The 26,440-nt window shown below is 38.1% G+C and overlaps 1 protein-coding gene across 4 annotated transcripts in view; it reads right to left on the reverse strand.

The window, feature by feature from the left end:
- Lrba (LPS responsive beige-like anchor protein) overlaps window positions 1-26,440 on the reverse strand; it is a 570,297-nt gene that overhangs the window by 120,198 nt on the left and 423,659 nt on the right. For all 4 annotated transcript variants that reach the window (XM_045131452.1, XM_004655860.2, XM_045131451.1 and 1 more), the window contains exons 45-47: window positions 20,359-20,499; window positions 19,279-19,398; window positions 4,501-4,653 (exon numbers count right to left, since the gene is read on the reverse strand). In XM_045131452.1, coding sequence (XP_044987387.1) covers window positions 4,501-4,653; window positions 19,279-19,398; window positions 20,359-20,499 — 414 coding nt within the window. The remainder of the gene's footprint in view (window positions 1-4,500; window positions 4,654-19,278; window positions 19,399-20,358; window positions 20,500-26,440) is intronic.

Genomic DNA, 26,440 nt, shown 5'->3' on the forward strand with positions numbered 1-26,440 from the left:
ATCTCTTATTATTCACTGTCCTACAGATCATCTGTTCTTAGTACTGGCTTGTTCCAGAAGAGAGACAGCTGCAACACTATATCCCTGTTCAACCTGAGGACCATCTGACTTTAATTGTAACACACAGCTTGATGTGGCTCTGGCTACGAGAAGCCAAAGTAACGTCTGTAATAATCTCGAGAAGCAGGAACCTGCCAACAGAGGGCTGAAAACAGGGACTTGTGCTGTCTGGGTGCCTGACGGGCTGCAGGAAATATGATTAATGAGTAAGGTATAATGATATCAGGAACCCGATTAGCACCACAAAAAGGTCACAGATCAAAGTAGTATGCATTTCATGAGCTACAGTCATTGCATAAAATCTGTGAACTTGAAGAGGTAAACCGAGGAGGAGGGGGTAAAACCTTATGTGATAACATGTGAACAGCTAGAGAACATACAACTAAGAATTTCATCACTGATAGAAAGCTAATAGGAAACTATCATGTATACCAGTGTGGACTGTGCTATGGGAAAGTTTTGTTCATTATGGATGCACGCTGAATATTCTTGAATGAATGAATGATTAAATTCTTTCATAGACAGACATAACCACAATCAAGTATGAGTTAGAATAAGATAAATATTCCAAACCATGTTTGCACTTGATTTGCAGTTAAGTTTATATATACATATATATATATATATGAATGTAAGCCAATTTAGAGTGTAACTATAGAGCTATCTGTAAAATGTATTGTGATAGGAATTACCAGAAAGACTGGCAAGTAAACGCAGTGAGCGGTTAGAAATGTGCAGCAATACTACGGAGTACTTGTTTGCACACCACTATCTCACCATTTCTGAGTTTGAGGCACAGGAAGCCAAAACTCAAATTTAACTAGAGACAACCTGGAAAGTAGTCCTACATTTCCTCAGAAAACCTTCTCAAATAGACCTGGCTTTTCCAAGGTGAAAGGCATGGGTGTTAGTCTCTACTCCTCTGCTTCCTATATCATTGAGGCAGTGTCTCTTGCTGAATCTGGAGCTTACTGGTTTCCAGTAGGATGGCTAATTTTGAACAATCTGCCTGTCCTTGCCCCTCTCAGCACTGGAGTTACAGATGTGTGCAGCCATGCCTGGCTTTTCTGGTGGGTGCCAGGGATCCACAAACTGGTCTTCTTGCCTGTGCAATGAGAATTCTTACCTGCTGAGGAATCTGCCAAATTTTTCCTAAACATGAAACTTGGAAAAATTAAAAACATAGCTTATTCAAGTATTTCTGCCTCATATCTCCTTTTAAATGAAGTCAAGACATTAACAATCCTTTTACTGTTAATAATACTAATTAGTAATAACAATAATGGTTAATAAAAAGCTAGTTTCTTGAAAGTTAAGCTTAATTATTGAATCATATTTGAGAAAGTGTTCCCATAATGAAATGATCAGAAAATAATTTCATTTTTCCTTGTACTTTTCACATATTATCTGAATATTATATTTGTTTAATATTTAGGTTGAAGTTTTTCTGTCATGCTGGGCCTTATGAGTGCTAGATTAATGTTCCACCACTGAGTTACACCTCTATCCCCTAAAATATCTTGCTTAATTCAAAAGATATCATTAATAAATGAAAATACAAGCCAGAGACTAGTTGAAAAAAATATTTACAAAATGTATGCTGGGGCTGGAGATATGGCTTAGCAGTTAAGGTGCTTGCCTGCAAAGCCAAAGGACCTCAGTTTGATTCCCCAGCAACCATGTAAGCCAGATACACGAGGTAATGCATGTGTCTGGAGTTCTTTGCAGGGCTGGAAGCCCTGGTGTACCAATTCTCTCTCCCTCTCTCTCTCTCTCTCTCTCTCTCTCTCTCTGCCTCTTTCCCTCTCTCAAATAAATAAATAAAAATAAATGTATGCTGGATAAAGGGCTATTCATGAAAAAATACAGATATTATATAATTCAATAGCAAACACAAATAGTGGGATTTAAAAACAGGATGAGAAATTTCAATATAGTTCACCACAGAATAACTGAGTAGCAAGTAGGTCAGTGACAAAATGGCCAATATTATTACTCATTAGGGCAGTAAATTCCAACAAGATCCCCACTAGAATAACTTAAGTAAATAAGATTAGTTAAAACAAGTCTTGCCAAAGACATAGGTAAAAACTAAGGAATTCAAAATGGTCCACATTGGTAACACATTCCCATTCTATCATCCTATAATTCTATTAAATCCTATTCTATCATCCTGTATCTTCTCAGAAGATATAAAAACATTTATGTTAAGATATGGACACAAGTGTTCATGATAACCCCAACTGGGAAAATATACCAAATATCCATTAGCTCATAAAAACAAACAAAATGTGGAATACCTATAATATATTATACAGAAGAAGAAAGAATTAACTACTGATACATATAACAGCATGGATGAACCTCAGAAACATCATACAAACAACAAAAGCTAGGCACAAGAAGATTCTAGGTTGTCATTCACAAAAAATTTTAGAGCAAAACTATAAGGATAAAATCATTGATTGCCTTGAACCAGGAGTAGAACCATAGGCTATCTCTAAACTTATCTAAATGTTAGGGAAGGATAGGAGGATTCTGAAGTTGGCTATAGTGATGGTTACATTATCTGTATAAAGTCACTAAAACTCAAGGAATTATATCTGGAAAATGTTGATTTTTTTCAATATTTTATTTCTTTATTTGAAAGAGAGATACAGAAATAGGCAGAGAGAGAGAGAGAGAGAGAGAGAGAGAGAGAATGCCAGAGTCTCCAGCCACTGCAAACTCCAAATGCATGTGCCCCCTTGTGCATCTGGCTTATGTGGGTCCTGGAGAATCGAACCTGGGTCCTTTGGCTTTGCAGGCAAATGCCTTAACTGCTAAGCCATCTTTCCAGCATGGAAATGTTGAATTTTATGTGATAAAACTACAGTTCAGTAAATCTATTCTAAAAAGCACAAAAGCTACAAGAGAAAAGTAACACTATAAATGTACCTTCTATTAGCTTCTATGTATCCCCTGGAAAGAAGCACACACCCGCAGACACTGCTGTACACTGTACACTGCTGTACCTCCTTCGTATCACTCACAGTGATGGTCTGTACTGAACTCTCACTTTAGTACTTGAATGAGAATCTTCCCCACACTACCCAGGATACATGCAATATGCTCCATGTATCATGAATGTGACATAGTATGAGCTGCTATTTTCTGAGCATGGTAGTAGACACCATATATATATATATATATATATATATATATATATATATATATATATATATATATATAATATAATATAATATAATATAATATAATATATTGTTATAATCAATAATTTTTAATTACAAATAAAGAATCCAGGGCTCAGCAGGGCTAATCTGCCTAAGGTTCCACATCAACAATGTGATTGATTCCTGATTGGGAAGTCTAGTCTATTTCAAGTCTATATTCTCTCTATTCCTCTGTACTGCTTCTAGTGCATACAAAATACAGCATTGTAATTAGAATGGGATTATACTTAGAATCTGGATGATAAAGTTAAAATATAATTATTGGTAAGAAAGGTAAGGAATTCCCCCTACAAAATCAAAATGTAGTGCTTTTATTGTTTAATTTTAAAATAAAAACCAATTGCAATAAAATTTCATTTTTAATATAGAGTATGGTAAAATAATACTTTTCAATGTTGATTGTAAACTTTTTTTTTTTAAATATATTTTATTTATTTATTTGAGAGCGACAGACACAGAGAGAAAGACAGATAGAAGGAGAGAGAGAGAATGGGCGAGCCAGGGCTTCCAGCCTCTGCAAACGAACTCCAGACGCGTGCACCCCCTTGTGCATCTGGCTAATGTGGGACCTGGGGAACCGAGCCTCGAACCGGGGTCCTTAGGCTTCACAGGCAAGCGCTTAACCGCTAAGCCATCTCTCCAGCTCCTGATTGTAAACTTTTATGGAACTTCAAAGGCAAAAGGGAGTCACTCTACTTTCTTACAAAAAACAATACAGAATCCTTGTAATGGAAGAAATTTCACAATCCCTTAAGGGAATTTACAAACACCTAAGAGGTGTTTGTAATACTAGTACTATTCATTTAAGTATTTAAATTTTCAAATGTTAAATGTGAAGGTTCCTTTCTAAAGAAAGATAATCTATGTAATCTGAAGATGTTTCTGTAACCAAGGTGAAAGCTTCAATTCATGTTCTTCTTACAGCAAGAGAAACCCATTTGGAAAAAAAAATCCAGTTTCACTTATTACCGGGACTTATGACTTTGAATTATTTTGCAATTAAAGACAATAGCTGAAAGTCTGCATGAAACAAAGCACTGCACTTTTAATTCAATAACACTCTGGGAAGTCCCAATGGCAGCTAGTCAAGTATTATTTCATTTTCAGCCCCAGTTTGGTGCAGAAGAGGAAGGGTTAATATTTATGCAGCAACATGAAAGATGCCTTGAGAACAAGCTCATGACAGAGCAGATGATTACTATCTTACCAATCTGTTTATGCGAACAAATTCTTCTGAGGTTTTGGCCCAAGGAGGAAGTTCAACATCAGATACTACTGTCCCATCATCCATCACTCCAAGGTTATAATTATTGAAGTTGACAAACATCTCAGGGAGATAATAAAATTCAGGAATCAACTCCTGTACAAAAATAAAAGAAAATGTTATACTGTTAAACATACGATGCTGACAAGATATTCATAAAGAGCCTGACCATCACCTATTATACAGGACAAAACAAATAGACTATTTTTCTCTTTGTCCTATGGCAATGTTACTATTAACATAGATATTCTGTCTAGCAAAATTTAAGAAACTTCTCACTGGATAGATATATTTATACTCTTTCCTTTAGGACACATCTCAAAGCCACAAAACTCTTAAAAGCCAATACTGGAGTTACTAACGGATGTTTGACAAGATAAAAACAGAGATTGATGATAACAGAAGATTGCTCATCTGTTAAATGTGCTTGCTGAAAAATCTACTTGCCAAAGTTCAATTCTCAAGGTACCCGCGAAAGCAAAAAGCGCTGCTTGTGTCTGCAATTCATTTGTAGTGGCAAGAGGCCCCTGACATCCATGCACACGCGCGCGCACACACACACACACACACACACACACACGAATATTAAAAAATAAAGATATCCATGTTATCACAATAGCAGACTAGGCTAAAATTTTGAATGAAATACATGGAATTTTTGCCAGAAGAAAATACCAGGTTCTTTATATGATCATCAGCATTAAAACAATAGGACCTTAGTCTCTTCATCAACCAGAAAGATAATCATTACATTTTAGCCGTGGATAAACAATACATTTTCACATTTCAAAACATTCAGGCTTAGTTTTAAGATATTAACAAAATTTATAATTAGTACAGAAAACAAACCACGTATGAAACTGATTACAGCTGGCTAGACTTTTGTGTGCAGTAAGCCCCATGTATAACTAGTTCAGAGGCCCTGGAGATGAGACTTGAAATACAGGCTTGGTATGGGTCAATGGCTTGGTGGTCTTCAGATACCCCCTTGGGGCCAGCTATCCCAGGACTGGCTTTCCAAGCACTTGAGTAAAATACAAAGGTCATCAGATTTTGGACAAGGTCAGTATGAACTCGCCAAACGAAAGACGGAAGATCTAGTAAAAACTGAAGTATTATCACTTGCACCCAAAGGTTGCTTGACTCTGAGTTGCACATCTTTTGTTGTAGATCACAATAAGTAACTGAGCAGGGTAAGAATGAGCTTGCCCTCCAAATGCCTCAGGACCACCTGATCATTAGTCTGAAAAGACATGTGAGCTGAACATTTTCTAAGGGATGAAAACTGTTAAAAGTTTAACCTTAAATGAAATTAGACTCCTCACATAAAAAATTTAAGAGTATCATTTTTTAAGACAATGCTTACAACTTTAATTGGCAAAAGGGAAAAAAGCAGCTGTGTTTTATTTTATGGTTAAAAACCATAACTGATTTGTATGAGCTAACATCCATGTATGGTATGAGTCAGGAACTAAAATAAACCCTTAATAAATGTACCCTCGCTATTCATCACAGCAGCCGTATAAGGTGAACTACTGTCTGCATCTTACACGTGAATGGCAGCCAGGCAAGAGAGGGTGACAGGAGAATGAAGGCAGGGGATCACCACGGGTTTGAGGCCAGCCTGAAGTACACAGCGTTCCAGCAGGGGCTACACTGCGAAACCCTGTCTCAAAGAACAAGCCTTCCCCCTAGATAACGGACAAAGGCTCTAAACTGTTAAATAACTTATTTGCAGTCAGAGTTACCAGAAGTCTGGAACCTGGGCCTACTTCCTCAGCCAGGCACCACAGTGCACACCGGGCATGCTCACCACCCTGCGATGCCAGAGGGAGAGTGGGGAGAACAAAGGCTTGTGAGCAGCCTTGTCTACACAGTGAGTCCTTGTCAAAAACAATAGGCCTGGGCAGAGGCATCAGTGAATAGAGCTCACAGCTCAAACCAGAGTACGGAAACCAATGCCCAGACACTAGATAGAAGCTAGAAACCGTGGTGGGCTTCCATAACCTCAGCACACTAGGAGAGATGGGAGACAAAAACAGAATTTCTTGGCAATTCAAGACTTGGCAATTCAGACTGTAGCAAATAGCAGACTGTGAGTTCAGAGTGAGGAACTCTGCCTCAAATGAAGTTGACAGATGAGAAACATCTGTAAATGGTCCTCTGACCCCCATACATGAACCAATGCACATAAGCACCACACTGTCACACTCCCACAAACATGAACACATGCACGTGCACACATGCACACACAAAAGCAAACACGCAAACTACCTAAGCATATGCATACATAATGTCTACGTACTTAATCATCAAATAAGACAAGGGTTTACTTGGCCAGTACACAGTGCCAAAAGATTTTAAGTGCATATGAAAGAGACAGAAACGCTGCTCACACCAGGGCCTCCTGCCTCTGCGCGTGTCACTTTGTGCATCTTGTTTTACACGGATAAAGAGAATCAACACCCGAGCCATCAGGCTTTGCAAGAAAGGGCCTTTAACTGCTGAGCCATCTCTCCAGTCTTAAATGCAAAATTTTAAAACTTTAAGTGATTGAAAAGTGTGTGTGTGTGTGTGTGTGTGTGTGTGTGAGAGAGAGAGAGAGAGAGAGAGAGAGAGAGGGAGGGAGGGAGGGAGGGAGGGAGGGAGGGAGGGAGGGAAGGAGGGAGGGAGGGAAGGAGGGAGGGAGGGAAGGAGGGAAGGGGAACAGACCCTGGAGGTCAGAGAACAGCTCTAGTGCCATTCCTCAGAAACACTGTCCAGTATATCTTTCTTTGAGACTGAGTCTCACACTGGCCTACAGCTCTCCAGTCTCGAATGGCTGGCCAGCAAACCCCAGGATGCTCTCGGCTCTTTTTCCCCCACAAGGGAACACAATGGAACACTGTGCCCAACATTTCTGCATGGATACTGGGGACTTAATTCAGTGCCTGATGTTTGTGAGGCAAGCCCTTTATTGATTAAGCTATGTACTCAGCCTTAAATATTTTTTTTAGAAAAAAAATAAAAACCCTAAAAATAAAACCTTTCAGTTCTTTCATGATAGTAAAATGATAAACAAAACTTTCTTCTGAAGACACAGATATTATAAAAAGGCATGTACAGCAATTTTATCTGAATAAAGTGAATTCAAAAGGGAGCAATTTTTAAAACAACTATAATTATTGTTTACTGCAATAATATTATATAACTTTTTATTTGCCGAAGTGCAGTTAATAAACTTCCACCTTTAATAGTTTTAAAAAGCGTCTTATTTTCCCTCTACCCTAGTTACGTAAAGATGAATGGCACGCTCAGGTGTGGCTCTAGAGGGAAGACAAGCACATACCTCCTGATGATCTAATTCCAAGCAGCACTGTTCACAGTGTGTTTTACTTCAACAGTGTCCCCACTGATCACAGTACAGAATGCTTGCTTTTCCTTTGCTAGTCACACGCACCTGCTCCTAGGTAGTAATGCTAGATTCAAAACAGCATTTATAGTGGCTACATATTAGGCACTCAGTTTTCCTGAGTTATAAAATCTGGGAGAATACACACACAGTTTCTCTCTCTCAATCTCTCAGTCTCTCCTTCTCTCTTGCCCAGTTTATTCCAACACATAAATTTCATAGGAGTTTCTTATAACTTATGTTACTGCTCTAATGAGGCCAATTTTCCCTCAATATAAATTCACATTCTACCTAGAAATTAAATGGAACAAGAAAACATAAAACAAGAACTTTTTTTATTTGTAAAGTCTTATTATGCTGTCTTGAGTTTGCCTCAAGATTGAAATCCTATCATTTCAGTCTCCCTAATTCTGAGGTTAAAAACTACCACAACTGGGAAAAAAAAAAAAAAAAATTTTTTTTTTTTTTCGAGGTAGGGTCTCACTCTAGCTCAGGCTGACCTGGAATTTACTCTGCATTCTCAGGATGGCCTCACACTCACAGCAATCCTCCTACCTCTGCCTCCCCAGGGTTGGGATTAAAGGCCTGCACCACCATGCCCAGCTCAAAAAAATATTTTAACAGATATGAATAAAATAATTTTAAACCTTGAAGTCTTCTGGGACCTTGTCAAACCTTCAGCTATGTAATTTCTATCACACTGGGAGGGAGGTAATAACTCATTAATTTTCAATAACATTTATTTTTAATTTCCTAGAATACATATCCTGTGGATTATATACAGTGAGATTCTAAAAATATTTCCAACTTTCATATGTAAACTTTAGTAATTACAAATTAAGGTTAATAGTTCACAACTTATTTGTGAATTTGTGTTCTGCTCTTTGTTTTTTATACATTTTGAGAAGTCAGACATTTTCCTCCTTGAGAACATTTCCAGAATGCAGAGCAGAGGCATCCAGAGGCTTCTTTCTTTTAGTCTGTTGAGAACGTCTCAGTAAACATGAGACGTTACATGAAGTGTTCAGGGAATAAAGTTATCCAAAGTTAGTCTTTTAGTCTATCATCTACCTATGCATCTGTATCTATTTACTACCTCCAACCTATTGTGCTAAGAACTGGGCTTGAAGGCATCACTGAGCTATACCCCTAAGACCCCCAAAATATTAGTATTTTTAAGTAAATAGAAAAGCTCAGTGTGGTGCCATACATTTGTAATCCTAGCATTAGAGAGTTCAAGGCCAGTCTGGGCTACACATTAAAATCAAGGCCCAGAGTGGGTTATACAGCAAGACCCTATATGAAAACAAAACCAGGAAAACAAAATGCATAACTCAATATAAGAAAAAAACACAAAAGGTTACATACATAGTCTCAGTCATCTATAGCACCTAACCTGAATCTACCCAAGATGCCGACATACCCAGCAAGCATCTCGAGGACAATAAGGTGGGTGGTGAGGGAGGGGAGGGCAAGGGAGGGGGTGGGGGACACAGATCTGGACCCAAACGGCAATGGTACCATAAAATTCTACATCCTAAAGGACAGACCAAATGGATGACCCGTCACCAGGACCTTAGAGGGAACACCTGAGTCACAAGGCACTGGAGAGGGTACAATGAAGACGGATCTTAATCTTCTACTGCTTCTCTCTCTCTGTCTCTCTGCCTCTCTCCCTCTTCTCTCTAATTCTTTTATATTGCTTATCATTTTCTTCCTTCTCTTAGTAGACACTGACCTGTAACTCCTAGTACCAGCAGGTGGCAATCATCCACAATGAGCTTTTGATCAGAGAGACTTACAATGTTTCCTAAAAGAATGACAGATTTCTGTCAGAGTACTTGATGACCCACCAAAGGTTAGTGGTAAGACCCTACTGCTGAAGACACCACATGCGGTTGACACGTAACATGGAGTGACATGGCTGGAAGCTGGAAGAGTCAGTCCTCAGACAGTCAGCGCCACTAGTGCCAGAAGGTGCTACATGGGCAAATGCGGGAACATGACCAATATCTGTCTAAGCAACTCATGGTCTAACCTACTTAGGAGCAGTGTGATGCTCACACAAGTGCAATAGTGGTACACAGCCATGGTGGGAAAACAGCTGCTCATGATTTGGCTAACTGGTCTGTTCAGTGGAATGGAACCCATAGCTAGAGCTGGGAAACAAGTCAGAACCAGATCCAAAAGTGAGCCCACTCTCCATTATCAAGCTACCACCAATTGTGGGCTACAAGAGGGCCTGTACCTATTAAACTCTACATTAAAAAAGTAAGGGTTATCTCATTTGTCCTGGTGCTAACTTTACTCTCCATTGGAGAATCTGCTTCTCTCTTTCAGATAGATGCAGATCCTAACGAGAGAGCCACCCCATCATACCTCAAAAGAGCCCCAACTGAAACTAAGAATAATTGGTGAAACAAACAAGGGTGCTGTTTTCTTGGTGAACCTGGTACCAGCGCAAGGGTGATGGAAATCGACACAGAGAACAATCAACTCCTACAAAATCAGATATCTAGAGACACAGAGGCTCCCAACACCTCATCAGTGAAGCAGAGCTAAAATGAACCCAACATAGCTCAGGGAAATTTGCAGAAGAGGGGGCAGAAAGATTGTCAGAGCCACATGTTGCGTCATGATACGCAGAGACATTTCCTCCTACCCATAACTGAGAGCTAACTCCACAATGCATAACCCATATACCTCAATAAGGAGGGGCCAAGGGGGAAAGGGGAGGACAGAGAGGAGGCTAACAATGGTACCAACTTGACTGTATTCACTGAATACAAAACTAATTTAAAAAATTAAAAATAAAATAAAATAAAACATAACAAGTTCTTTATCATCCTTCCTTTAAGTTTTACTATATGATTCTGTACTATAGCTCAGGCTGTCCCAATACTCACTATAAGCTGGCCTCAAATGGATGGCTAATCCTCCTGCTTGCACATTCCAAGTGTTCACATTACAGGCATGAGCCAAGTTGCCTGGCTAATAAGTTCCTTATAATAGACTGTTTAAGGGCTGGAGAGATGGCTTAGCGGTTAAGTGCTTGCCTGTGAAGCCTAAGGACCCCGGTTCGAGGCTCGGTTCCCCAGGTCCCACGTTAGCCAGATGCACAAGGGGATGCACGCATCTGGAGTTCGTTTGCAGAGGCTGGAAGCCCTGGCGCACCCATTCTCTCTCTCTTCCTCTATCTGTCTTTCTGTGTCTGTCGCTCTCAAATAAATAAAAATAAAAAAAATTATTAAAAAAATAGAGTGTTTAAGACACAGGCAGATAGTATGAATGACGCAACACATTAATTCCAAAAAGATAATTATTTACTTAGTCTTTGCAAAGAAATGGGCTACTGTCTCATAGAGAAAGGTGAGTGCATTCCTCCCAGATCTAAGTTACTGAGAAAGAAAACATTTTTTGCACAAAATAGGTTGCCAAAAAAAAATACATTCAAAATTCAAAGGAGTAAATGATGCCTAATGGTTGAAGTAGAGGGAGGAAAAGACAGAAGGAAGAGAGAGAGAAGTAGGAAGAGGAAGATAGTGAGGAGGAGGAGGGAGCTAGTAATCATGCAATTTAGGGAAAAACATAATGCAGAACTCATCAGTTTCTATTGAAATGATCTGTTTTTATTTCTTCCTAAATGGAAGTCTCTGGGAGATTGAGAACTTTAGGTATTTTATTCACCATTACTCCCTCAAGACCAAACATAGTGAGCCATATATTAGGCACTGAATAAAAATCTGTTGAATAAAAGATTTAAAATGGTATTGCAACCTAAAATAATAAACCAGAGAGAAAAGAAGAGTACAACCCTGACAAGGAAAATACCTTAAGAAGAGAGAGAAGTATGCATATCATTTGTTTCTAATAATCAATAAAAACAACGTAACAGATTTTGAGAGAACAAGCACAGGGTGGAGACCACCATTAGGAAGTGGGCATGTTCACAGTTTAAGCTCATAAATGGCTGTCTGCTAAACCTTAGGGTTTTATCTATGAAAGTAGGAAAAGTGTTCTGTACAGAAACTTTGAAATGGATATGGAGTCAAAATAACACCGTTATTTATTTCTAAGAAATTAACACTGAAGCAACATTATAAATATTCTGCATATTGTACAAAGGACATAATCAAATAAGCACAATTAAATTAGTGAGCGAGAGCATATATACTTAAAACATATTGCAATCTCAAGATAAGGAGGCACGCAGACTTCACTAATGAAACTGGATCTGTTCTTAATGTGGAAGAGGCACAGTGACCTCCGTGAGATACACTACCATGCAGCAGAGGTGAACGCACGCATGGCCCAGCGTTACTGCAGAGACAGAGATGCAAGTGCTGCTGCGTTCCATCTTGGTTCAAAACACATTTCTTCTTAGGGCCATGCCTTGATAGAATACCAAGAAAGCTCAAAATTATCTTCCCTGACAGATAAAATTTAGTAACAGAGCCAAAGATTATGTCTTTCTAATACTTTTAATACACATTTACAAAGGGAAGTATGTTTTATATTCACTGGAACAGAACACTAAGTTCTGTATAAAAAACACATGTTCAACAATCCTTTAAAACACCAGTGGGAAATGACAAGTAAATAACAATGACAGAAGATGGACATACTCATAAGTCACATTTTTGCTTGGCTTACTGATAGAAATTTTAATTTCTATTAGTTAATTAGGTAGCTGGGCTTTAGAGCCAGGGGATGCAGTCAAAACATAGTGTATCGTCTCCTAAAGTAAAACTGTAAGAGGTTCAAACAGAGGTTATATCATGATTTGGGACAAGCCCCCTGCTTTGATCACAAATCCCAAGCCTTTCATGGCATAATGACAAGATTGGTTGTGACCACACATATGCTTTAGTTTTCTTCAGGAAGGTGCGATCCCACTGATAGGAACAGCCTGTGTAGAAGGCAGCTGCATGCCTCTTTTGCATTAGTTACCCATCCTAAGCACCAAAGTGAAACCACCATGCCACTATCTCTGGGCAGGCATGGCTAACATCCATCCATTAACTGAAAGAAATAAGATAACCAAAAGTAAAGATGCTACTTCAGAGCAAAAGTGAAATATTTATTTTTCTCTTATTAAAATATGAAATCTGGACAGCTCAACTGTAAGGATCATGGCAAGACCTAAGGTCCCTGCTTTGAGAGGACTGATGATAAGAAGTAGAACTTTAGCCCATCATCACTGGGGAAATAATAAGGGACTTTATGGTTGGAAAAAATCTGAAGTTAAGTACCTCCAGGGATGTAAAAATGCTTCATGAACAGTATAACATGAAAACACTGTTTGTACTCTGATATATTTCAATTTACAAGTTTGAATTCCGCTAGCACCCAAAAGACAAAATATGTAAGAAGGTGACTAGAGTACACTGCATTTAGAATATTTTTTTCTTTATTTTCATCCTTTAATAGAGTTGGGGATGGAACTCAGAGACTCATGAATGCTAGATGCTCTACCACTGAGGCCAAACTCTAGCCCTTATTGCATTTATAATGAATTTAAAGGAAGTACATATCTGCATACATTCAAAGTGATGTCTCCTTAGTAGAGAAGATGCTATCCTTACACAGAAGATAAAATGTTTTCTCCCTTCAGTAAAATAAAAGCAATGATTTTAAAGTTGAGTAAGAAGAAAACTCTATAATCCTTTAGACAGACCCATTAAGTACTGTGTGACTTTAGATATTTTAAAAAACTATTATTTGAAAGAAATTATTAGTAGAAAGAAAAAACATGGGTTTCAAACAAATACACTATAGATAATTTATTTCAATTTGACATGGTAGGAAGAATAATTGGGTTTGAGTTTCATCTGCTTAATTTACTGTTAAATATGCTTAAATAATTTCATTTCTATGGCTCTACTCACCTAACTTGCCATTTCTAAAACTTGGATTTTTTGTGAGGCTGATAGAAAACACAGAATTCTATATGCACATAGTGTTATTATTATCATTAACACAAACCCTGATTTTAAAAGTCCCAAATTACATACTCACCAATTTCTTAAAGCCACAAGGTCATTCACTGAGATGTCTAAGAATAGTTAACAAAATTTACTTGTAAGAATAAGTATGTCCACAAAAATATTTGAGACAATAATTCTTACTAAATCATTATCACATTTAAAAAATGTATTTGTTTTTATTGGCAATGACAGTCAAGATTAACGTGTTTCATTTTATGATAAATAACCTCACTAAGTTTATAGCTCTCTCCTGCTTTCAACACATTTTCCATCTCTATATTTGGACTAGACATCTCCATTGGGTCTTTTGCTGTTCTAGTTCCCCATGACCAAGGAAGTTATTTCAGAAGAAAGAACATGCACTGATAAATAGTGAAGATGAAGGGCAAACTTTAACTGCCACAGAAGAAGACACAAATAAAGTGCATACCTTAAATCCTTGCTGGTTACAAATAAATAAATATACAAACACATATGAATATGCGGGTAACCAGCACATCAGCCTCCAAGAACACACTGATGAACACTTTCCACTATTAACTAAACAAGACAAGATCACCAATCAAAAACAAGCAATGCCTAACATGTTGACATTCTTACAATTTTTATAATCTAGGATATATTTATGAATATTATCCAATGTCTTAATTGGATTCTTCATTTTTGTGTGCATATACATGTGTGGTATGTGTACATGTACACATGTTCACATATATGTGGGTGTACATGTGTGTGCATGCAAGTGGAGGCCAGAGGTTGACAACAGGTGTCTTGCTCCATCACTGTTTATCTTATTTATTAAGGCAGAGTCTCTCACTTTAACTGAGAGCACACCACCAAATGGCTTAGTTTTGCTATTTGCCTCTCCCTAGGGCATCCTGTGCATCTGTCCCGAGTGCTGGAATGACAGGCAGACAGCCATGCTTACCTGCAATGTATATGGATGCTAAGCAGCTAATCTCAGGTCCTTACCCTTCCCTGGAAGTGTGTTATTCATTGAGCCATCCTGAGAGCCTCGTGGGATTACTGAGATGGTGCTGGGGATTAAAGCCCGCGGCCTTCCCAGCAATGAGAAGAAAATCCCCAATGCTTAAGGGTAACGTTCATCAACTCAAATAATGGTTCATTGAGAACACAAGCACAAAGTTCAACACTCACAATACAGGACATCATAATATCACCATCTGACTGACTGATACATGAAGAAAGGGCTAAAGTACTCTAGGGGAACCATCAAGTCCACAAGGCAAGCATAAGCTATGTGGGAAGACGAGAAGAACGGGTGCAGTTGAGAAAAGTGAGGCCCTCACGCTCAAGGATGTGGGCATGAGTGTGAAAGGGGGAGAAAGATGGAAGAAACTGGCCAGCAAGAAGATAAAGAGGAAGAGAAGAGGGAAGAAAGAGAGAGCGAGGAGGAAGGAATGCACAAGTCAGAAATGTGCAAATGGTATATGACTGAGAATAAGATTTTACTCTTTATTTTTACTTTTACTTTCAACATCAAAAAAATTTAAACTTTTCAGAAATGTCTGAAATAAGAATTGATTATAATAATACACTTACTCAGGAAATGAAATGAGCACATCACTCAAAGTTTAAGATTCAAAGAAAATATTAAGAAATCTATTTCCAGAAATTATGGTCCATTAGCTATAACTTTCTTATAAACAGTCCCAACATTGATACTATCAGCATCCAGGGAATGTATTAGCATAAGGAAAGATGTGCTGTGACAGGGAAAATGGAACCTAATTTATCTTCAGATTGCAGACCCCTGGCATTACATAGGTAGTAGAGGGCAGGTCAAAGGCCTCGTGCTTTACAAATCTCATATGACACAAATAAAACTAAACTATGATCACTTCCATTTTGCATTATTATTGAACATGCATATACAGGCACAGTTAAAACTTTTCAAGGTTAACTCAGAGCTAAAATTAATTCAGGTTAACATTACTGCAATTATTTATCTTAAAATATTTACTAATTGAGGATTTAATTGCATCCTAATTTACTTCACTATACATATGGAACACATTTTACTGCCCTAGTAATTCATAAATATAAATTTATATTAACCACTAGTAATACACAATTACTTACAAGAGTAAGTGTTTAAATGGATATTCACGAGCCTGTGCGGACTGATAAGAAGTCTTCATGGGCTTCTTATATAAGGCAGCCAGAGCTAAGCACTCAGTTTATACTGATTACAAACCGTGTAGGAAAACTAGAGGTGACTGTTTGATAGGATATGAAATTCAATTACCAGTCCTCTTGTAGAGAAGACCTCAGCCTTCCAGAGCAGACACTAGTAGCCCATTGCACAGGGAGCACAGCATGTGCTCCAGCTCTCTCCCTACCTGTCTCAGGTTCTTTCACTTTCTCCTGGGAAGTTTTTATGTCTTCCTGCCTCTACAGCCACCAGAATGCCAAATCCTAGAGAATGATCTTGACTGAATCTCTGGAATTCATCCCCTTTGACACTGAACTACTTGAGGCTATTGTAACTAGCTTTGGGAGCCTGCAGGACACCTCCCCTACCTACAGCTTTCACCCTCTTTCCCTTGGGACTACTTCCATACATCTACCAAAGATCTTTCCAACAAAAATTTTTATATCATACTTCTACATGAAAAATAGTTCCTCACTGACTTATGGCAGGGAGGCAAACTATACCTTATTGACCAAATATAAGCAAACATTTGTCTTGGTAAATAATGTTTTATAGAAACAGCCTTCTTGTCAGGGCTACTTTTGTGCTACATGATATAGCTGAGAGGCTCTGACAAAAAACAAAAACAAACAAAACAAAACAAAAACCCTGGAACCTGGATTATAGACCAAAAATACTTATTGACTGTATATTCACCAAAAATCTTGGCTTATCTGAAATGCAGAATTTTCAGCTTTTGAAATTGTTATTTGAAAGAGAGAGAAAAGAAGAGAGGGAGAGAGACGGAGGGAGGGAGAGCGAGAGAGAGAGAGAATGCGCTTCCCAGGGCCTCTACCTGCTGCAAAAGAACTCCAGATGTGTGTATCACCTGTGCTTCTGGCTCACATGGCACCTGAAGAATCGAACCTGGATTCTTGGGCTTCACAGGCAAGTGAAGGGCCTTAACTGCTAAGTCATCTCTCCAGCCCAAAGCTAAATATCTTACAATTGTCACTAAAGGTCTTCACATTAGACCAACTGCCTTCCAGAATTTCTCTTTCCCAGCATTTCCTAAATGCCAGGAACATCTCTCCAGTGTGCTACACATTTTCTTTGAACCTTGTTCATGTTCTTTACCTTGCCCAAAATACTCTTCCTCACTTCACCAAATCATTGATAAGTAATTAATGCCTACTATGTTCCAGGCCCTATTCTAAGATCTGGGGATGTCAATGAGTAAAAGAGTCCCAATCTCATCCTTTCATGGGGCTCATTTTCCTGTGTGATAGAAACATAAACTAGTCAGTTAGTGAAGACCTGGAAAGGTGGAGAATGAGTGCAGAAGGAGATCTGGAAGAAAACTTCACACCAAAGGCAAAGAGAAGCAGAGCTGTGAGGGAGAGAAGATAACCTCAGTTCTTGAGGAACACCAAGGAGGCTCAATGAGGCAAAGAACAGAGTGAACAAAGGGCAAAAAGAAAAAGAAGAGGTTAAGAGGCAACTGGATTTGGGAGGGGATTGGTTGTTTAGGGTTTCACGTGGAAAGGAGTAGGGGAAAGACTATGAAAGGTCTAGGTTCTCAAGGAATGAAGATCATGAATTTAGTTGTGAACATATTATATTTATAATACATTTTATGTATTCAGAAGGAATTGAGGGAGTCAAGATATGAGAACACATGTACAGGCTAGAGACAGATTTGGAATGGGTGTTAAACTCCCTTGCAGCCTTTAAGATCTTAGAGCTCAAAACCACTCACTGTATGAAGTCTTTGCAGGATTGCCTCCTCCCCCAGTCACAATTCATTTCATTTCATTTCCCTTATTGTGTCACTTGTCATAATCGAACATATTAAGATGTGCTTTGAAGGATTTTGTTTTGTTTTGAGAGGTAGGGTCTCTCTTTAGCCCAAGCTGACCTAGAATTCACTATGCAGTCTCAGGGTGGCCTTGAACTCATGGTGATCCTCCTACCTCTGCTCTTCCCCAGTGCTGGAATTAAACTTGGGTGCCACCCCCCTGGCCCTACTTTGGGGGATTTTAATTCACTTCTGACAGAAGTTTTCAGCCTTAAGATAGGGAGCCTAGATAGCTAATGAAGTGTGTTCTTTCTTCAGTGTTCTCTATACACTTGTCCAAGCCAAACTTGGTAACCTGTCATGGTAGTTTGAATGGATGTCCCCCAATATAATATAAAATATTATTTACTTGTTTATTTGTGAGAGAGAGACATTCACAAAGAGAATGGGTGTGCCAGGGCCTCTAGCCATCTCAAACAAACTCCAGACACATGCACCACCTTGTGCATCTGGCCTATGTTGATATTGGGGAATCAAACCTGGATGCATATCTTCTTCAAGAGAGTATATTCAACATGAGCAATCTACATTGTCGAATAAAATATGAGACACATTATTTACAATGTAAAATATCATACCTAAAAGTGAGATTTGATTATCACTATACTACAAATTTTTAAAGTATTATATAGTAACATGCACATTAGTAATGTAACTTTCACTCTTTTGAACACAATTTTTTCTCATGTGGTATTTACTTTCCTTCATACAATATAATTGCTTATGTATAAGTTGTATGCCTTTATAAGATGTAAGGAACCTCAGAAGCAGAAGCATATCTCATTATACTTTAATAACATCCAATACAGTTGTTTGCAGAGACACTATGTCAAGAAAATCAATTACTGGACTACTTATGGTCAAAGCAAAAGTCTAACAAGGATCATATTAGCTTCTGAATAAAGTTTTTAATGTTCTACAAATTGATTCTGTTAAGAATGGAGATAGGATATATCCATATAAATATGAAGGAAAATTTTAAACTATAGTAATTTTATTCACTGAGTTTGGATAGGATTCAGCATGCTACCCTTTTACACCGTATATCCATACTAATGTTTTTCCTCCAGGGAAAACTGTCCCAAGGAGGAGGGAACAAAACCTATCTATAGCTAGAGACGTGGGGGTAGTGAGGAGACAAAAGACTGAATTCAGGACATACAGATGAGCAGGCAGAGGCAAACATGAAGAAAACAGAGAAATTTTAGAAACTGGTTCTTGACCCCATCCTCTGAGACTGGACTTCCCTAAACAGGACTGTACTGGAGGAGAGGAATGTCAAACATTCACCCAGTAAGAAACACCCCTGCCATAGCAACTGTAAAAGTACCTTAATATCAGATGTATCACGCTGACTATTTCGCCAAGCTCTGGAAACTGATGAAAAAGTCCTATCGGCATGATCAAATTTCCCTCCTTGCAAATTGAGGAAATAAGTTGTAAAAGGCTCCTACAGAAGAAACAAAAAATCTGTTAGCTCTTTTGGGCATAAAAGTGTAGTATGTATATCTAAATTTTTAATTATTAATAGTTAATAGAATGTAGTATATCCTATGCACAGCTGAATTATTAGTGTTCTTAAATTATTTTTTTTCTTACAAATTTTTTTCTTACAAAATTTGGTATTTGTGATATTTTCATCAGGTTTTCTTCCCAGCAAGAACAGCTTATTAATAATATTCATATATAAATTAGATGCATTTGTTTCATAGAACAAGGGAATAGTCTAATGTGTAAGTTTCTTACTGTTATGGCTCAATATTTATGATTATGAAAAGAAAAATGCTTGGAAGATTTAGAGGCCTCCTCTTAGTTAAAGAACACTTAAACACTTATTAGTAGACAATTGGTTAGAATTAGCTAAGTGCCATAAATTACTTCTAGGATTTATGTCTGCCTATACTCTTCTAACAAGCCCTAATTAATGATGAGCTGGTAATGCTTCCCAAAGAAATTACTTCTCCGCAGATGAATCACCTTCTAATTTTATACAAACACCTCTTGTTTGACCAACATATTATCAATACAAACCCGTGCTGGCTACCCACAAACATCCTTTACTCCAACAGGAGCCATGGAAGTTCCTAAAACCTACAAATTTATGCCTGTGTTAATGAAATGTAACTTCTTATTTTTATAAGTTACATTTGAAATGAACCCAGCTAACCTAGTAAGCCAGGAATCATTTGAAGAAGCAGATTTAAGAAGAAATTCACAAATTCACACCACTGTAGGTTAGACATTTTAAGGCAACTCTACAAGTAAAATGTGATTAAATGCATACAAAAGGACAGGCAGAGACAACTAAAAGCTCAATCATTCAAAAAAAGATACTGAGATTTCTGTCATTCCATGTTCTCCATTCCACTGCATTAATTTAGCCATAGTTTATTATTCAAATCCAACTTACTATTCTTAGCAGCCAAGCGAGGACAAAACTTGCCGTTGAGTAATGAGTACCATAGTGGAACTTCGGAACTTGGTTGTCTTCCCATGATTCAAAACGTTCTGCAAAGAATGCTGCTCTTTTGGGATTCAAGGCTCCTACTGGCTGCCATTGGAAGGGAGAAAAAGACAAAAATGTAATCACCCTTTTCTCTTCCACCCTTTTAAGATTATCCTATTAATATATGTAGAAAAAATTAAAAATACATCCAACTTAAACTAAGATAGTGTTACACTTGGTGAGTAGAGATAAATTAAAAATGGTTAAACATACATGTATACATACATATATATTTATATATAATATATGACATGTGGATGGGCAAACCTGTCTTTTCTCTATTTAACAGTTTCTGCTATATATAGAGTTTTAATAAAGCATCTCATAAAGACATTTACATGAGGTCAATATTAGCTACACAATGCTTTGCCAGTCTCTAGAAATCTCACTTAGTTCATGAGAAGCAACAAATGCAAACATCTCACAGCTGGAGGAGTGGCTTCCAGCGGTCTAGGAGAAGAACATGGGAAGAGGAGGCAAATGGAGAGCAAAGTAGAGATTGTAAAAGAAAGGAAATAAGATGTAACTACAAATTTCTACTGTAAAATCAAATGGTAGACACCAAAAGCATACCTCTGGAGTTATTTTTTCTTTTTTTCAAGCAAGTGCCTTTAACCTTTGAGCCATCTCTCCAGTCCCCTGCCCCACCCTTTTATTTAAAAAAAAAAAGGCAAGAAGAATGTAAGACATCATGGGCTTATTCAGAAAATGAAGCCTCTCAGCAGATGTCTGCCAGGCAGGAGAGTCAAGTGCTGAATCACCTAAATTCACTGGAAACCTAGGCCTAGATGCACTGCTTAGGACACGAAGTCAGTCCTACAAGCCACCCTGACACCACCATTTAAGATGATCCTTTAGAAGGGAGGGAAAAATCTGAAGAAAGTAATGGCTCATAAAGCTCCTAGCATGTGCTTGACAAGGGGAATAACTGTTATCTCGTACCATTTTGTTGCTACTACTGTTGTTATTCAGGGAACACAATGCTTTGTAGTAGGCAAAATTTTGACATTAGGCACATATACATTTTATTATGAAAATAGAAAATTCTTGAGATTCTCAAAGGAATCTGGGGCTCAAAATCACTAAGATTGCCTGGCGTGGTGGTGCACGCATTTAAGCTCAGCACTTGGCAGGTAGAGGTAGAAGGATCACCTGAGTTTGAGGCCACCCTGAGACTACATAGTGAATTCCAGGGCAGCAAACACAAAAACAAAAACAAAAAGACCCCACTAAGATAACACACTCTAAGTGAAAGTTCAGTCTACATTGTGATTGGTAGAAGAGCTCTGCATTCAAAAGATAAGTTCCACGCTGGAGGGATGGCTTAGTGGTTAAGGCACTTGCCTGTAAAGCCAAAGGACACTGGTTCGATTACCTAGGACCCATGTTAGCCAGATACTCAAGAAGGCTCATGCATCTGGAGTTTGTTTACAGTAGCTGGAGGACCTGGCACATCCATTCTTTTTCCCTCTCTCTCTGTCTCTCCCTCTCTCTCTTTCCCTCTTTCTCTATCAAATAAATAAAATTAAAAAATAGTAAAAAACTATAAGTTCCAATTCATTGAAGAAAAATAACTTCTCCTAATAAGACATCTTTATATCTCTTATAAAACTTATAAGTTATTCATATTATAAGTGAAAGAAAATAATCTGATTATTTATGGGAGAAATGCTAAACTAAAATAAATGGTTTAAAATGGATACATTCAGAAATCATCCACTGAAAATGAAGTGAGGTTCAAATCAATGTCTGAACTACTTTTCATGTGGTATGATTCCAAAGTAACATTAAATGTAACATTTTGGTTACATTTCTTAAATTAATTAATTTTTTCAAAATTAGTATCTATTATTAGTACCCTGAATAATTTTGTTCTGATCAACATTATTTGCTTTTAAGCCATTTTCTACATTGTAAGTAGATTTTATGTAAGTCTTTAGTTGATTACTACTCAGTGTTACAACATTAATTTTAAAATGCCTTTTTTAACATATCAGTTTCTGTACTAAAGAATTATATGTGACTAAATATAAGAATGAAACTAACTCTAAGAATTCTTTCTTTGTTACAAAACCATTATGGAGGGCTTTTAAATGTATTTTAGTTGTTATCCCTAAAGACAGAGCCATGTGGAGAGAAAGAAATAAAATCACTGAAGACAAATTATATGAATTAAAAATAGAATCAATGCTCCCTATGTATAGTTCCTCTGCAGCATATTAAGTATTTGCTTTATCTGCTCCTATTTTTATTACTCTCCAAATGAGTACCTCCCCGGATCAATAGTTATAGAATCACGGTTCTCGAATATAATGCTGAAACCAATTAGGATTGATTTCAGTAGCATCTGAAAAAAGAGGATGTCGTACAAAGATCCATGCAGGTAGAACCCACAGTATTGATTCTGGCTGTTATTGTTACAGTTGGTTTCTGAAGCCTGCTACAGGACAGCTATCAAGACATACCACATTTATTTGCAAGCATATAAAAGAAGAAGTCACCAAATAAAAGAAGGTTTAAAAAAAAAAAAAAAAGGGCCAGTGGAGCTGTGCAGTGACAATGATACACTACCAGCTTACTCAGAGAAGTTACAGTGGGAATACACACATTGAATTATACATTACGCAGAAGCACTGATTTATTGTGGTAATAACATCCACCTCATTAGAAGATTCTGCTTTGCTGCAGTTGGAAGGCTACATATTGTTTACTGCTATAAATTAATGGCAGTGCAAAGAAGACTGTGGAGCCATCCTAACAATAGATCTGTAGTGACAGTGCTGTATATCACAGCTTCCTCAGCAGCTTCATAATAAAATGGAGACAATGTATTGAGCTAATACATTCTACCATGCTGGCCCATATTTTTCTGACAACTGCTTTAAAAGATGAGCTGAATCCAACTACATTATAATCCTACAAAACATTTAACTAAGCAAGAGTCAGTCATACCCCAAAATGCATCACAGCATTTTTGAAACATTGTCTAAATCAGCATTTCAAGCTCTTTATTCTTCTCTGCATAAGAACTAAAAGTAAATGCTGATGGCCCCTCTTCCTTATCCACTATAGAAAGAGTAGCAATTGCCATGTGGTGCAGGAAGGAGACTGGCACTACCATTCTATTCTGCGTTCTCAATTTCACAAGCTTGACGAGCTATCTATTTTTACTAGGCAAAATTTTAAAGGAAGATGAAGGAAAACATTGATATTGAAAAATGGTCATAACTTCTTGGGAACATTTAATAAAAAAAAAAACAAGCATTGATTAAAGAATGTAACAGTGGTATCATTCAAGTTCACAACCAAGCAAATTTATTAACATTATATATGGGAAAATAATTTAAAATGCTACAAACACTAACGGAATTTAGTAAGACTTAAAAAAACCCTACAAGATAAGTCAATTCACAACATTATGAAATGGAGGTTAAAATAAAATGAAAGTAAGGTAATTTTAAATTAAGACTATCAGAACAAAAAGTAGAAAAAATAAGAGATTGTAATAAAATAGGAGAACACAAAACAGCCAAGAAACACAAAAAGACAGACAATGATGAGGAGCCCCAAGCCCGCACTACCCTGAGAATACGCATGAGCTCACGTAACAGCACAGGTGACACCTGGGCCACAGTGATCACTCTCCTGTTCATGAGATGAACAACCCTTCCCGTGACAAGATACCACAATGACGGTGTTAAAGTCAATTTTGACAAAAATGTTCAATAAAAGTAGCCAGCTTAGTCCTGGTATAGAGTAGGCCACTCTTCCTAAAGATGATGACTGTCTTCAGGTTATTTAACCAGGAACACTGAAGGAAAAGAACTGTCAGGTAAGCCCAATGAGATTACTGGCTTCTGTTAAGAAAGGACACATGCTGAATAGTCCTCCAGGGGCTCAGACAGAAGCGGAAGAGCATCATCTCTCAGTGAGCTCCCAAGTCACCCAGCTGCCCAACCCAATAACACAACAGGAAGCAATGCTTCCCTTTGAAGCTACCCTATGAAAAGCTTAGAAAATGTCACACAAGTGACAATCACCTTCCATTACAATAATTACAAGCAGTTTTGAATTAACAGTCCCCTTAAAGCTCACAACACTGATTCTTAATTACCTGTAAAAAATTAGCTAAAAAGAAAAAGCTTTTCTTTTTGAGAAGTACTACTTTATAAAAATAATTATCCACATTCAATTTTTCAATGGACAAAACATAAAATTAGTCATTTGCAGAAGAAATGTGGGAGCTTGTGAAGAAATGAAGTAATTTTGCTTAACATCAACTTAAATCTCATTCTAAAAGATGCAAAACCTACTTTGTAGAACATTCTATGCACTTAAACTGGTTGCATAATGAGTTGCTTTTCCTAATTTCAGTATCTTCCTGCACTGTTTTTCAAATGTGATCTTTGTTTAACAGGTCGGTATACAAGAATAGCACCGCGAGGTACTCAAGAGAGTTGAAATAAAGGAAATCCCAGAGAAATGTGGCTGCTGCTCCTGTACCAGCGCCACCAGCACCATCATTCCTTCCTTCCTTCCAGAGGTGCATATGAACTGCTGAAACTTTATCAATGGTTCCTCCCTTCCAGAGGGTCTTATGAGCTGCTGCAGACAATATCAATGGTTCCCCCTTCCAGAGGATCATGTGAACTGCTACAGAAGATATCAATGGTTCCTCCCTTCCAGAGGTGCAAATGAGCTGCTGCAGATGATGGTTCCTCCCATCCAGAGGTGCATATGAACTGCTGCAAACAATATCAGTGATTCTTCCCTTCCTGAGGGTCATATGATTCAGGTTTCCCCATAAACTTAGTTGTTCAGCATGCTAAGTCCGCAGTTGATGGTAATTAACATCTCCTGGAGGCAGTGTATTATATTATAGCCAGCTTCCTCTTGCCAGTGTTTGGCACACACCCCTGTTGCTGTTGGCCACCTGATGTTGGCCAGGAGGTGATGTCCACCCTCTGCTCATGCCACTGTTACAAAGCATCCCCTCAAGTCTGTAAGTCAACATAAACCTTTGTCCAGGAAAGATGCTCTTGGATGAGTGCTTCCTGCCAGAAATGTGAACCTGGCTACAACAGTAAAGTTGGTATCAGGAGTGAGGTTGTTGCTGCTAGAAACCTGATTCTGTGGGTTTGGACTTTTGGAACTGCTTTTCAGGAGAATGTGGACAAATATGAAATCATGGCCTAAGAGATGCCTTGCAGTGCTGTAAGTACAGCTTGATGGACTATCCTGAAAGACCTGAATGCAGTAAGAACTATAGACTGTGAGATTTGGCTTGTGATGGGGAAAAAGAGCTTTGCCTGGACTGGGCTTGCTGTTATGACTGTGTCCTGAGAACTTATTCAGGGTTGCATTGTATAGAAATGGACTGGTGTGAGCAGAGGGACATGGCACAGAAAAAATGAAATCTTTGGGCTAAAACAACTGTCTGATGAGTTGCAACTGTATGAGAGATTATAACCATTGAGATTGAGCCACCTGACCTGCACTGGAACAACAGAAAGAATGCAGAGTCTTTTGAAGGGGACTGAATGCTGAAGGAATGTCCTACTCTTCAAAGTCTGCTTTATTCCCCACTGGATAGACAAACTGGCACCCAACCTGGTAATACTGAGTAAGAGAAATACAGGAAGGGAGAGGGTCATTGAATCTGCAACATGGTCTTGTGTTTTGGAAATGGCCATGAGCAATATAAAGCAGGATTACCTGCATGGAGACCCGATGTAACTGTGAAGATGAACCATGGGTTGCAGTGGAGACCCGGTGGAGATGGCAGGACCATGAGATGGCTGCTAAGGAGAGCTCCCGGCCCCAGATGAAGCTTTCCAAGACTGTGAGTAGCCTAGCTGGAGGAGTGGAATTGGAATACCAGAGACTTGTTGCTGGTTAGAATTATCAAACTTGGAGATTTGTCGCTGACTCAAGTTGTTGGACTTGGACCTACAGAGTTTGATGTTTACCCTGTTTAAATCTTGTA

Source organism: Jaculus jaculus, chromosome 12 (genome assembly GCF_020740685.1).
Source record: "Jaculus jaculus isolate mJacJac1 chromosome 12, mJacJac1.mat.Y.cur, whole genome shotgun sequence".
NCBI lineage: Eukaryota > Metazoa > Chordata > Mammalia > Rodentia > Dipodidae > Jaculus > Jaculus jaculus.